Below are 15,562 nucleotides of genomic sequence, written 5' to 3' on the forward strand. Positions count from 1 at the left end.
TCTTCTGAACAGCTGATGTGCATATCACTGTAGTGGTCTTAATGGAGACTGTTCTTTCCACTGAGAGGTTGTGAGTATAAAGTGACAAGGAAAAAAATTCAGGGGAGCTGATCAGGGAAGTGGTGAAAGGAAATAGTTTGCCCTTTCCCTGACATAATGTAAGATTAGACATAAAAGCAATTCTTTTATTACTGAAAAACTAGATTGCAGATCAGTGTTCAATAAAATTTGTATCATAGCACTTCTACACACTGGTTGTATTATATGAGTGTTTGACATTAGATGTGCATGAAGCCTGCTAACTAGCTCTGCTCCTCCACAGAATGCCAGAACAGTGTTAGAGCACCTCTGTGTGAAGTGGGAAGAGCTGTATCCAGCTTTCTTAAACTGAAAGTTTTTTGGGGGAAGGAAGATCCTGTGGTTTTGCTGTCATTCAGGAAAACCAAGTCTTCCTGAATGTGGTACAGTGGATAGATAATCTTGCAAGCTTTAAAATTACAAAAACCCACCAAGGAGACTTACAACTGCTCATGTAGAATGCTTTCTTGAATACCTAGGGTAATATACATGAACTTGCTTTTAAGCAAGCAGCTGAGCTATGTTGATTTGAAAACAGAACCAAAATATTTTGGAGTGGTAAATGTGACTATTGGCAATGCACTTGCCTGCACCATCTAATGCCTTGTGGCATCAGATTGTTGTCAAGGGTATTACTTATGCATTTTTATGTATTCCTCTTCTCAATTTCTTTCATACTTCTCTACAGAATGGATGCTTTTTAACAAGTTTTGCTAATATTTTAACTTTCAGGAGAAAAGTATGAGCTACATGCTGCAACTGACACTACTCCTAGTGTTGTCGTCCACGTATGTGAGAGTGACCAGGAAAACGATACGGAAGAAGAAACAAAGAAACCCAAACCAAAAATTATTCAGACGAGACGGCCAGATTATACTCCTACCCATTTCAGTTGAACTGCTGTTGTTTTTCCAAGGTTGCAAGTAGACATATGCAAGGGGAAAATTTACTGTGGAAACAGCAGGTCACAGGTTTGGTGGCAACAGCAGCAGTTATAATAGGAGAAATTCCAATATAAGTTTGCTCAGAAAAAATATAGGAAGTTTCATCCTTACTCTTGATGCTGCAAGTTGATGGATGCCATGAGGGTATTCCCAGATTGCTGGGAACAAAAGATAGGCAGAAGAAGACATTTTGAGACATAACAGGACAAACTAGGTTTATTTTTTTGGGGGGGTGCTATAAGCTCTTCCATTATAAAGCAGCTGGGGGAAGCTTTCTTTGTTCTGACTCACAAAAATCATCAAACTAATAGGCTAGTCATTGTGTGGAGTACATAGCGATAACAGAGCTGGTTTTAAAGATTAAAGTATGGGAACTCTAAACCTTTTTCTTAAAATAGATTTTGTGCATGTGTATTCTTGGTCTTCTAAAGTAACTTTGCATTTTCTATAGTTTCTCACATGTTTCTGGAAATCTGGGGAATTATTTGAAGTATTTATTATCTCAGCATCCTGGACTTACTACTAGATGTGTATATACATATATATTTATATTTGTTTTTATTGGCACTTATTTTCCAGCAGGCATAAGATTTCTTCAGCACCTTATTTTGGTGCTATGTAACTTGTGCTTTTAAAATTTTAACCTTTTAAATGCCTATGTAGGGTTTTATCTGGCAACGCAATGGAAAAAGTGCAATAGGAAAGTTGTTTAAACAAGTTAATTTTAAATTATTTAAGTTCAAATAATTTATATCTTCAATAACGTCTAGTTTGGTAGCTTTGACTTTCTCATTTGGAAAAAAAGTACTTTTAAATGTATAAATAAAGCTAATGTTGCATATTCACAGCAATGTAATTTTTCAGTGAAAACCATGATGTTGGAGAGATGTGAACTCTACTCAGTATGTGAATCTGCATTCTTGTGAGCAAAGGTTTAACAGTAATTGAAAAATTGCACACAGTGTGTAGAACAGCAAAGAGAGATGGAGTGCCTTTTCCTCGTTCATTCCCGATGTGAACTGTTCTACAAGCTACACACTTGTACCTTTTTCTACTGGCTTTCTATGTCCATAAATAAAATCTTTCTTAGCTTTGCTTCCAAAATAAGCTGGTATTTAGAAATGTTTAATGCCAAGTAATCTTGCATTCTTAAGTAATGGGTATCTGTTGGAGAAGCTTTAGGGCTTTTTATATGTTAGTGTTAAACGACAGAAGCCCATGGCATACAAGTTCAGAGGAAGAAAGAAGACAAAAGTGTATTTTACTACTTGTTTTTTTAAATGGAGATCCTCACTTTGAAATAGATTTCAGGATTCTTTTTCTTTTTCTTTTTTTTTTAAGAGATAGTAACTAACTGAAATCTGGGGAAATACGTAACTTACAGTTTTAGAAAGGAGATGTGTGAAGCCTCTCGACATGTTTTTAGACATGAAAGAATGATTCTCTGTTTGCTTTTGCCAGAGTTGGTCTGAGGAAGTGTTTTGTAGCTGGGACATCCATTCTGTGCCATTTGAAGCAAACATTGACTGAAATGCCCAGGTTCACACCTTGGTTTTTAAATAAATAATGTATTTTTTAAAAAACAGGTAATGAAACCATTCCAAGCTGTGGTGCAATGTTACTGAAGGCCTTTTATAATACTAAGCAAAACAGAGATTGATACCCTGCAACTACAGAGAGCAGGAATATATTGAACTTCAGTAATACCTGCAGTATGATCTTGGTTTGAGTGGTGTGCCCTGTGACCTGAAACAAAAACTGGTACTTGGACCTAACTCAAGTAGCATTCTCTCCGTGTTAACAGTGTTAAGAAGAGCTAATGCCATGTATTGCTGAAGCCATGTTTTATGGACATGGGGGTGCATAACATTATTTTGTGTTACTAAGGTGTAACAATCAGCTTGATACATGTACTGCTTGTTAACATGCAAAATAAATAAAAAGGAGAGAAACTTTGTAGGTTTGCTACAACTGCCTTTAAACCTTTCCAAGATTTCTTCTATGTTTTTCAAATTACTGCTGGACTTAGTGTGTCACTTCATTTAATTTAAAATTGTTGGAATAACTCCTGTTCTGTCCTTTTTCCATCTTTCTATGATTACCAATTAAAGCATTTGTTTTGCATTAGAAATCCGGGTAGTTGCGGTTGTTTCCTAGCAATCCGAAGAAATCAGTGCTACCTTTCAATCAAAAAGAACATGATGTTAAATACTAATATGGTTGTCATTTTTAGTACACTGGCATCTGCATAACAAGGTGGACACTAGAAACCATGGAAGTCTTGGGATGGTTACAGTGTGTTTCCCATTCTGATGGTAGTTGCAAACAACAGTTGTGAAGCAGTAACTTGCCTGCATTTCTGGTCGTATATTCTGGGCTGTGCCACCTTCTGTTATTACTACAGCGTGCTGCTTGCTTTTCCTGTTGTTTCTTGGGTTTATTTTGTTTTTTTTTCTAACGTTCAAATGAATGCTTAGTTGGTATTTTATACAGTTCTATAGTATTGAGCATATTTAAATTAAAATATTTTGTTGTCTTCTTGTAAATGTTGTGGTATTTATGCATGAAACTAGTTGAAGATTTTGCACCAGAATCTGGACTTTAAACTTCCAAACACTTCTCACTTAATAAAAAGGTGAGAATATTGTCCCAAGTCATATCCTTGCCAACCAAAAGAGTTTATTTAGCAAAAAGCTTTCTAGCACTCTGCTTGTCTTGCATGATCTCAAGAAAACTATGAGAGTCTCCTATATTTTTATTGATATAAAATACAGTGCAGAATATTCCCACGAACAACTGATTCTTCTGTGCCTGAAATTGACATGCTTCCTAATAAAGGTATCAACATCTCACTATTCTATAGTAATCCCTGTGCATTCATAATATCCTTGCCAGTTTTCTTATGCAGCATCAATAATTCTATTTTTAAAGTTCTTGAAATATGAAGATATACCAGCATTCAAATGGCTTTATCTAGTTACTGTCTTTGTGTTACGAAACACGTTATGCAAAAATACATTGGAGGTTTCTCTCCTGATATGGACAGAAATCGTTTCTTCTTTACTTACAACTGGAAAGTGTTGATGTTTGTAAGAAGTCATTCTATACACACAGAAGTGATCTGAAATTGCAGAGTGCTGCTGCTCATCGATAGCAGGCCATCCAGGGGATTTCTTGTGTAGAGTAACAGAAATAACTTGGTCCTAACAAAGGATAGAATCTGGAATAGCAATTCCAACAGAGCCATCCTGCTTCACATAGATAACCTCATTTATTTTATTTTTTGGAAGTATTGCCCATGTTTTATCATTTGCCCTCTGCATAAGCCTGCACCGTCTCCATAAATCTAGTAAGGGAACACTAGCATTTGTTATTTTGCAAGACCTGCTGACAGCTTGGTGACATAAATTCCTGGTGTTGGCTTATGCATTTGAGCATGCATTGCTACATTAAGGACCTTGAATTCAACAACACGTAAGACTGAAGTTTGTTTCTTTAAAGATGAGGATTTTGTTTTTCAGAGCAGCAACAAGTGGTGTAACTTTGATATTTGAAATACCAGACAAGTGTATTAGTTGATCTTCTTGTGTAGTCCAGACTTGTCAAGGGTGGGGAAGGAATGAACTCCAGCAACTCTTCTCTCATACCATTTTAACAGTTACAGCATGGATTTTGCCTTAGGCATAATCACCTGCCTAGACAAGTTTTGCTTTGTCGCACTAGAGAAAACGTCTTGGGGAAGACAAGCTCTTTAACTTGAAATTGTGATTTTTTTCTCTAAAGCTCACTTGCTTGTTCTCTTATGTCTTGAACCTTCTCCCAGTTCCAAGCATACAAAATGACAACCTTTAGGCATAGACTTTTAAGTTCAGAAATTCCCTTACTAGGTCTGAAGTTCAGTTGTCACACTGCTTCAGTCATCTTTGGTTTTAGCTTAACCAACACACTTTAGAAACATTTCTCAGAAAATTATACTGCTTAATACTTCTAATAATTCACGCTTGCATGTCTGAAAGGAAGAAAACAAAACAACCAGTAATAACAAAGATAAGACATCCATCAAGGTGCTGTACATTACAGCGAATAAAGCAAGATCGCAAAGGTGACTCAATTGATTAGTAGGTGACAGGATGGATCTGGCAGGACTGAATTTATCTTCAGTGACAAAATTTCCATTGGTGAAGTAGTGACTATCACACTTGAACTCCGTATCACTTACCTTGCCTGTTTTGGGGTTGTTTGTTTCGTTTTCAGTAACTGGCAGTTGTTTTTTTACTGTAGTAAACTCCATCTGAGGTATGAAAAGAATATGGGAGTTTAAGTCTGAAAGGTTGAACAGGGAGGAAGGGGGCACTTTGTCACTTCTGTCAATCGTGTCACTTGTTCTGTTTTGGACATTCTGCCTCTCAAAGACCAGCTCAGGAAGCTCCAGTTTTTCCTAGTGTTCCTTCCTGCTCTTACTCCTGCCCTTCTTCCACAAGATGCTTTTCCATATTTCCCAGAGACTCAGAGCCTCTAAGGTTTACAGGAATTTCCTTTCTGAAAATTACTTTTTCCTTTTATCCAAGGTAGGCACAGCTCAGTGTCTGTGGCTCCAGAATTTTGGTACAGGCTTTGCAAAGGTCTTGTATGCTGGCAGCACAGCACACGGAGGACACTGACAGGAACTCTTAGTAGTCTTCAGTCTGGTGCTGCTCTTGCTGCTAGATTTGGAATCTGTCAGTAATGACTTTCATATTTAGAGTGGTCATGTGTTTATAGCTTCCACTTTGTCCTCTCGATACTTTTTGTAGAGTGTGAATTTGTTGGGGTGGGATTGGGGGGGGGGGGTGTCTGTATCTTTGTCCTGTCTTGAAATCTTTCTTCTACTTGACTTTTTGTTCTTCCTACCCATTGGAGTTCATCACGTACCATCTATCAAGCAGGTCCTTTATCTCCTTAAATTTTACTTTTAACTTTATTTATGCGGACCTGCCTACACTTCGAGTGTGTGCATGTTTTCTTGCCGTTGAAGTTGTGCCAGGAATTCGTTTTGTTGGCAGTTTCATTACTACCGCGTCCCACTTGAATGAAACCTCTTAAATGTAACTAAGAACTTTTCCTACATTCCCCTAATGCTCAAGTTGTCGTGTCCTTTATTGATCCTAATGAAATTATATCTGATTTTCTGTGTGTGTGGTGATACCTTCAGTACTTCTGTCAGATTCGTAAATGTGATGCTGGCTGCTATCTACCATTGTCCAAATCTCTGGAAATTTTGATGGTGTCTGTCCTGCCTGTCTACCATTTCTTAAGTCCTGTGAGGATAAGCTTCTCCAAGGATATATGTGCAAAGAGCCCAAGAGTATTAGCAGGAGTTTGACGTGTATCTATTTGTTTAGCGTTTATCACCTATTAATTACTTTTCAACTTGCTATGCTTGCTTGCTAGGATAGACTCCTTGCATCACAGAGTACTTGTATTTGATACTCAGGATTTCAGGGTTAACCAGTGTTTTGTTCACAACTCTCTTGCTTCTAAATCCATTTTATTCGGTTTCATACCTGGAGCCTCTCAGGATTTCAGGGTTAACCAGTGTTTTGTTCACAACTCTCTTGTTTCCAAATCCATTTTATTCGGTTTCATACCTGGAGCCTTGTTAAAGGTTTTCCAAAAAGGGCTTGTTGCAGAAATCTGGAGGAAGAGGTAGAAAATATGTCTATGAGTCTTTGTACCACTGAGTGTTGTGTCTTAATATTTGGAGTTACTCTGATACCAAGCCTATAAAAGTGCTAAAGAGGAAAAGCTAAAGAGGTCTTTTATGTGTCATTCAGGTAGACATTACCATTGACTCAAATTACTTCTGTAGGAGTACGTTGTGCTTTTTGGGGTGCCTAGGGGCACTGTGAGATCTAGACATGTTCTGGAACTCTTTGAGTTCTCTGCTGCTGTGTATTTCAGTGGTTAGAAGTTTATACTGTGGTGTCTGCCAAAATCCAGCGATTACTTCTTCCTCTCCCGTATGTCATACACTTACATCCCCTGGTTCTCAAGATCTTTTCTGGTTAATTCTTCTAAAGCTTTCAAATGAGTCTTTCAAAACCTGCCAGGCTTTCAAACAGATTTTGGTCAAGTCATCTTGGTGTTGTTTCCTCACAGTCTACCTCTCGTCCAGGAAGTTAAATAATAGTCTGTCTTTCTAATGATGTGTATCTGTAGTATTCAAGAGATCAATAGAAGCTCGTGGTAAGTGGCCATTTCTTGTTACAGCGTTACAAGTCTTTGGGTAACTTTCAGAGGAACTTAGCTTTTAAGGTTTACAGATTTCTATGCTTTTATTTTGTGATTCAGTGTACAAATGAAATTACATATGGTTCTCAGCGAGCTGAGGGTGTCTAGAAGGTCCAAAGAAGTTCTGAAAACCAGAGGTCTTGAGTTGGATTGTAGCTTGTAAGTCAGCTTTTGCCTGAGGAAGCTATTAGAATTCTGACTTCAAAAAGGATAAAAAATCAAAGCTTACTGCTTAGTATACAAGAACCTGGTTTAAAAGAGTCAATCAATAGCAATGCTTTGGAAACTAAGGAATTGATCTTGTATTGATCTCTAAAGAGAGATCTTGAATCTGTTTGTGTGTTTCAAGATGCCATTTTCTGGAGGTTTTTTTCCTCTTTTTTCTCTCATTGCTCTCCTTTCCATTAACCAGTTTGTGTGCTGTTTGATTTGAGTAGCAACTTACATCCTAATTTGAATGCAGTTCTCAACAGAAATGTGAAGCTGCTTTGTTTTCTTTGTGGGCAAGTAGGGGAGACCTGCGTGATGAGAGCCCTAAAGCATTAAGTAAATTTAAATGAATTGAAAGAGGTGCGTAGAGGTGCCCATAGGTGGAGCTAAATATCAAGCAATGTCATTGCATACTACTGAACAAACCTGAAATCTCGATCTCAACCTACAGCTAAGGGTCCCATCACAATAGCAGATGTGGAAAAGAAGTAATTTCACTATTAGATTATGAAAGCATGGTATTCCTTAATCCATTTGAATATAGGTGATTTGAGACGTATCTGTGGTCTATAGGAAATCTTGTAGCAAAATACTTCTTAAAGGTAATCATGAGCTATTTTAGCAGTAAGTTGCAGTGTGGCACACTGCTTTGCTTAGTTTCGTTGGTATTACTCATGAGGAAAAGTTCACATATGCAAAGTGTTTGAATCAGCCTACAAAGAAGTCTTACTTTTCAGGGCAGGTTAAATACTGGAAGATAGCTAGCAGCTAGTTTCACATCTCAACTTGTTAGAAGGCCGCAAGGGCAGAGTACAGGATTTGAAGACTTCTGTTTGTGTTTGTACCTTTGGTACTTCATAACGTGTGTAGTTTGGTACTTCATAACATGTATCCAATATTTCATGGCCAGATTGCTTCCAATACTTAAGTATCATTGTGAGTATCCCTGTATGCAAGTAAGCATGCGTACTTGTAACACGGGGCTAATCCAAGTGATAAAGCATGCTGGGGTGTAGCGGTTCAATGGAGATAAGTTTTCCATCACTGAAAAGTCATCACTGTGATGCTCACATAACAGGAAGAACAAGTTACAAAAGGCCGGCATTCATTGCAGGCTTGCAGTGATGGCTAATGCTTGTAATTTTGCAGATGTCTTTATATCATATCTCTTCAAACTAGTGTAAATTCAACTTATAATTAAGTGCACTAGCTCAAAGGAAACATAACCAGCAATGAAGCTACCTGTTAAAAGTGGGGTATGATTTTACGCCAGAAGTTAGAAGCTATCTGGGATGTAGTTATATTTGTTTCACCTTATCACTTGCTCTACTGGTTGCCTTGTCCTAGCTTGGTTAGGTTAAAAATTACTTACATTACATAGCCATTAGACATATTTAAAGTATTATGAGAAAAACTTCAAAGTGTTTTTCTCAACTTCTCTTGTTAAAACCTTTTGCTTTAAAGGGGCACATTGGACACACACAGTGAAAACTGGCTGGTTGCAAACAAAAAATGTTCAGATGCCCTGCTCTTTGTAACCCACTATATAAAGTGATGCTAATTCACAGGGTGTATTTGACTTGGACCACTTCACCCAAAAGCATTTCTTAATGTGAGTTACTGTCAGGCTAATACAAAGAGGATGAGCTACATAAAGTACCTTTCTGGGCCTTTTCCAGGGTTGGAGCTCAACTGTGTTGGATTGAGCCTTTGTTATGGTAAGTAAAGTAATGATCGATTTCCTGGTGTTACTTGAGTTGGGGAAATATATGACCTGACACAAAAAGCAGTTGCACAGCTTTTTATGCCTCTTGTTTTCCACTCTTAAGATTTTGCCCCTTTGTGAAATGAAGTTTTATCGGTTTTATCGCTCTGACCTGTCATGGCATGGCTTGAAGCAGTAAGGTGCTGAGGCATTTGTACTCGGCAGTGACTGAAAAGGTTCAGGTGCCAAGGTGCTTCTCTGTAGTAGGGCAGGGGGATTCACCCCTACCTTGGTTGATACCCTGCACAGTAAGGGCAAACAAACCAGCAGTCAGCTGGCACTTCACAAGAGCAAACGTGTGGAGGTTTTGTGTGCGTTAATTTCCCTAGAAACCAGCAGAACTTTCAGTGTTGGTATCTTCTCAATGTCCCTCTTATGTGCTGTTCTAATGATTCTGAAAATGCTGTTTCTGATCTCTTGAGAACTGCAGAACAGACAGCTGGTGACCTCTAAAGGCTGCAAGGAAATTTCTGGTCAGCCAGGTAATTATTTCTCAATGTATATTTTAGATGCTTTGTGTATGTGCCGTAACTCATTCAAAGGAGGGAGAGTATGCAAAGAGAATACACTTGCTAATACAGCCCTTGTGAGAGGAAATTGCAGTTATCTTCCTTGTTCCAGCACTCAAGGTCAAAACTATTGCATGTCATAACATGCAGTATTCTGTCTGACGGCAAATGGGCTAGTTTGTATGAAGGGTGCCTACAAGGACTTTTACTTCTTGTAAAGGGGGGAGGATGGAGGGAAGCTGCAGCAGAAAAAAGTCTTGCCTGTGATTGCTTTTCCAGTCTGCATAAGATGTCTGCCTGAACCAAGGTAGCTGCCTGAGCTATCTTAACATACAGTCCTTAGATATACTGGAGTTATTCTAAAGACTGAAAGGACTGGGTTTGTATTTCATCAGCCATGCACAGGATTTCATCCAGAGAGATGGGGAAGGCTTTCAAGAAGGGTTTTTTTATGCCGAAGACCACTGCTCTGGATGTGGGTTTTTTCATGAAATTCAGTATGGTGAGATTTTAAGGAAAAGCAAGTGGCAGTCACTCAGGAAAGAGAAGGAACGTGCTGTGATGGAGAAGGTGGTAAGAGGCAGAGAGAGGACAGAGAGAAATCATAGGAGCAGGTGAATGGATTTGGACTTAGGAGACTGGGAGGAAGCATGAACATACATCAGCTGTCACTAGCATCATGATGGTTTGCTGTGGCATTTAAGGTGGTTGTATGATCTGTGACCTGATCCATGACTAGATCCAAGTGGCTTCAAGGACTGCAAGGCAGGTGTGTGGGGAAAGGGATGAGCACAGCCACTGTCATAGAATCATAGAATCATAGAATAGAATCATAGAATCGTTAGGGTTGGAAAGGACCTCATGATCATCTAGTTCCAACCCCCCTGCTGTGGGCAGGGACACCTCACACTAAACTATCTCACCCAAGGCCTCATCCAACCTGTCCTTGAACACTGCCAGGGATGGAGCATTCACAATCTCCCTGGGTAACCCATTCCAGTGCCTCACCACCCTAACAGGAAAGAATTTCCTTCTTATATCCAACCTAAACTTCCCCTGTTTAAGTTTTAACCCGTTACCCCTTGTCCTGTCACGACAGTCTGTAATGAAGAGTCCCTCTCCAGCATCCCTATAGGGCCCCTTCAGATACTGGAAGGCTGCTATGAGGTCTCCACGCAGCCTTCTCTTCCCCAGGCTGAACAGCCCCAACTTTCTCAGCCTGTCTTTGTATGGGAGGTGCTCCAGCCCCCTGATCATCGTCATCCTCGTGGCCCTCCTCTGGACTTGTTCCAACAGTTCCATGTCCTTTTTATGTTGAGGACACCAGAACTGCACACAATACTCCAGGTGAGGTCTCACAAGAGCAGAGTAGAGGGGCAGAATCACCTCCTTCAACCTGCTGGTCTCGCTTCTTTTGATGCAGCCCAGGATACGGTTGGCTTTCTGGGCTGCAAGCGCACACTGAAGCCAGCTCATGTTCATTTTCTCATCCACCAACACCCCCAAGTCCTTCTCTGCAGGGCTGCTCTGAATCTCTTCTCTGCCCAACCTGTAGCTGTGCCTGGGATTGCTCTGACCCAGGTGTAGGACCTTGCACTTGGCATGGTTAAACTTCATGAGGTTGGCATCAGCCCACCTCACAAGAGTGTCAAGGTCCCTCTGGATGGCATTCCTTCCCTCCAGGGTATCAACCGAACCACACAGCTTGGTGTCATCGGCAAACTTGCTGAGGGCACACTCAATCCCACTGTCCATGTCAGCGACAAAGATGTTGAACAAGACCGGTCCCAACACTGATCCCTGAGGGACACAACTCGTTACTGGTCTCCAGCTGGACACTGAGCCATTGACAACTCTTTGTGTGTGGCCATGCAGCAAGTTCTTTATCCACCGAGTGGTCCATCCATCAAACTGATGTCTCTCCAATTTAGAGACAAGGATGTCGTGTGGGACAGTGTCGAATGCTTTGCACAAGTCCAGGTAGATGACATCAACTGCACTACCCCTGTCCATCAGTTCTGTAGCCCCATCATAGAAGGCCACCAAATTGGTCAGGCAGGATTTCCCCTTAGTGAAGCCATGCTGGCTGTCACCAAGCACCTTGTTGATTTTCATGTGCCTTAGCATGCCTTCCAGGAGAATCTGCTCTAAGATTTTGCCAGGCACAGAGGTGAGACTGACTGGTCTGTAATTCCCCGGGTCATCCATTTTCCCCTTCTTGAAAATGAGGGTTATATTTCCCGTTTTCCAGTCATCGGGAACTTCCCCTGACTGCCATGATTTCTTAAATATGATGGCCAGCGGCTTCGCAACTTCATTTGCCAGCTCCTTCAGGACCCGCGGATGGATCTCATCAGGACCCATGGACTTGTCCTTTCCCCAGTCTGTGCTCCCTGGTTGAGAAGATGCCTTGCCAAACCACACTTGGGACTCTGCCACCATTTCCCTTCTCTCAGCTACTCAGCAGTTGACTGAATGTCAAGCACCTCAGGTCATGCACTGGTATCTGTCACACTCTTACTTCTGCCTGTGTCCTAACCAGGATGGTCAGCAGCTGCTGCAGTTGTTCTTGGTCATGATAGGGTTACCTGGCAGCTTGGAGCGTGAGGCAGCCGGATGTCAGCCCTGGCTCCTTGGTTTATGCCAGGTCTGCAGGCATTCCTTAGGAAAAGGAGAGGCAAAAGAGATTTCTGAGGTGGAGATGAGGAGTCTGCAGGTGGGGAAGAACCAAAACAGGGAGAGTTTGACATAGCCATCAGAGCAAGCTCTGCTCAGATTTCCTCTCCCACCACTCCTCAGTGCCGTCACACATGCCTCCTTATGGTGGATGCAGCAGTCCTCCATGTTCTGCATACTCACTGACAATACCACTGCTCTAGGGACCATCACACTGACCCTCTTTGTAGTAATAGCTCTGATCCAGCATCTGGACCTGTGCCCCTGGCACTTCATCTTTCTTTCCCAAAACACATACTCTGTGTCACTACGTTGCTCGCGCAACACCAGATACCCCTCAACTCCCTCACCTTCTAATTTTTGAGGTTCACAGAGGGTAAGCCTCTACTTCCTTATGCGCCAGTTCCTCATCTGTATTTCACTAACCTTCCTTTGCCACTTGAACCAAGGGGACAGGTCTAATGGCCTTATAGATCACAGTGTTGCTGCTTTGAGGTTCAGCCAAGAACAACCATGGTATTATTTTTAAAATTAGGAGTGAAAATAATTCCTTACTTTTAAAGCTAAAGACTTACTTAGGCATTTTCTGAGAGGGTTTTGTTGGGTTTTTTTTTTAGGTTTTATGGAGAATACATGATTCGGTCTGATAGCAGGTACTCATACATGCATGTTCTGTGCTATATAGCTGAGCTCATCTTCTGAAGGACCAGTGTTGCTGTACCACAAAGAAGTCCACTTAGATGCATTGTGCTTGCAATAAGCAGGGAAAAGATAACCTAATTATGCTGGAAGACTTAGTAGTATGAGTGAAGATTTCTGCTGCCTTAGATCTCTTAAAAGGGAGGATGAAAAGCTTCAGGCTCATGAAAAGAATGCAGTTTATACTGCAGGATATCTGCAAGAAGTGACAGTTGTACCTACCAGTAAGGTCTTGAATTCATTTGGGTGAGTCGTGGCTGGCTGTAGAGGTTGAAATCTCAGATGTACTAAACTATTAATATTATTGAAAAAATATTTTTAAAGAAAAACAAGCAAATAAAAACTAAACAAAAGCCCCACAGGCAATTTGATGAGTAACCATGAGTTCTCTAGGTACCCTTACCTCTGGATACTCTCTCCTTTCAGGGCAGCATTACAGAATGGAAACTTTGACACAATCTTAATTATAGGCTAGTGCTGCTATAATATAGCTGCTGTAGGTAGGTCAAAAAGCTTGCTGAGCAAGGTATGCCGTTGCAGCATGTACTCACTGAGTAGCAGTTCTAATGGGTCACTGCTGATTAAGGAGGGTGGTTTAGCAGTCAAAATCTTTAGATGAGATTATAAAGAAGGTGCAGTACATGATAAGAAGGTGCAGTAACATGCTGCTAATCTCTCTGCCAAATTGTGTTGTGTGGGAGAGACATTTAGCAAGAACTTTCCATGCTTTGTCAGCATGTGGAACCATCCAGGGAAGGAACTAGCACCATTCTGGGGGAGTGTGGTGCTGGGGAGTAGTAGTAAATAATCTTCCCTTCCATAGAGCATGACAATGAATTAACTCATCCACGTGTCCTGTAACTCCCTTCCATTACCATAGGTTTCCAAAATGCATCTGGGTAATACGCTCAGCACTTGATCTCTCAGCCCTTGCCTCCCTTACACATCAGACGCATTGTCAGATGTGGTTTTCAGTTCGCTTTATGCATAGCCCAGTTTCCATGTCAGAGAACATCAATATGGAGGCAAGGTGTTGCTGTGCTGGTTTAGTGATCTGTTGCTCATCAGATACCAGGGTTGCTGAGGGCTGTGGCAGATGTGTGGGCTGAGGAGGAGGGAAGAACTGCTCAGGTTAAAAACTATGATTAATTGTTGTTCGCCAGAGCTCATTGTGATGTTTGTGCTTTGCAAGTACCAGGCTTCAGAAGGTCTCTGTCTCAAGCAACTTCCAACTACAGTGTGAGGAGAAGATGAGACACTCAGGCATGTGAGAGAGAACACTGAGGAGGCCATAAAGAGTAAGTTCCTGAGCACAAGGGAGTTGTCAATGTAAACACCCCCAGTCTATGGCTTGGCTCAGAGCTCCTTCATGTGGAGAAAGCTCTCAGAGCTATTTAAGAGAACACTTTGAAAATGAAGTCCTACTGGAAATCAATTCCTATACTCCAGGGCAGGTGCAAATGGATCTAACTTCTGAGAAGCTGTCACTTCTGCAGGCTGGGCTGTGGAGACAGTGGTGAGTGGTAAGAGGGACAGTGCTGGCAGCCGATGCCAGCGCTGTTCCTCTCCTCAGCAGTAGACGCGTGCCTTCATTTGGCCAGCTGAGTCACACAGAATTGTTTGTGCATCTAAAGAGATGCTGTCTGCTGGCAGAAGAGGAAACACACTGAAGAGATGCATTTGCTCTGTTACCTACAGAGTAACTTGTTATAGCCCAAGGACATGCTAGCAGAGCTGTCACCTGTTTCCTGGGATGAGTGGGAAGTGAGAAAGCTGCCATTTTGCTACTGTTAGTCAACCTGAACAGCAGCACATCCCCAGTTGTCATACAAACAAGTGCTTCCTCAGCTGACACTGCAAAATCACTGAGCCTGGTCCTGTAAATGACAGACTTTTGCTGATGACACCACAGCTTGGCTGGCTATAAGGCTGCTTGCTATCTGCAGATGCTCTCTATTTTGCTTCCAAATGTCTCAATTTCCCTGTGCTCCACTTGATTACACACTGCCAGATGGCACAGCAAATACTGCACCAACTCCACAAACAAACCCCATAAAGAGAGCTTCAGACAGAAACCATGTGTAGAGCTCATACTGCGGGTAATCTTGTTATCAGGACAGGTACATGGGGCTTCCATGAGAAGATGATAAATAGTCAGATGCGGGAGAGGCAGCTGCTAATGGCTCTGATGAGGGCACACGAATAATGAGATCAGAATGTTGATGTGGAGCTGGGAAGCAAAATGAGGGAGGGAAATGCACACAAGTGTCTTGCCTTCGTGGGACGCTTGTACCATTTTCTGGTACCAAAAACATCCACTGTAGACCAGGTAATGCATATGAAAGCAAATTCCATTCACCCTGCTGCTTGTGGAACTATTGGTTTAAAAATATCTGTTAGAGGTAGAAACG

General features: G+C 41.3%; 1 protein-coding gene across 2 annotated transcripts in view; it reads left to right on the forward strand.

Annotated features, from left to right (window-relative positions):
- Positions 1 to 3,568, forward strand: part of RCAN1 (regulator of calcineurin 1) — a 39,954-nt gene extending 36,386 nt beyond the window's left edge. For both annotated transcript variants that reach the window (XM_057410090.1, XM_057410091.1), the window contains exon 4: positions 811 to 3,568. In XM_057410090.1, the coding sequence (XP_057266073.1) occupies positions 811 to 974 (164 nt within the window). In that variant the 3' untranslated portion in view covers positions 975 to 3,568. The remainder of the gene's footprint in view (positions 1 to 810) is intronic.
- The last annotated feature ends 11,994 nt before the right edge of the window (positions 3,569 to 15,562 follow it).

Source organism: Pezoporus wallicus, unplaced genomic scaffold, assembly GCF_028554395.1.
Source record: "Pezoporus wallicus isolate ANWC-B61680 ecotype Strahan unplaced genomic scaffold, APGP_CSIRO_Pwel_v1 contig_7011, whole genome shotgun sequence".
NCBI classification, from domain to species: domain Eukaryota; kingdom Metazoa; phylum Chordata; class Aves; order Psittaciformes; family Psittacidae; genus Pezoporus; species Pezoporus wallicus.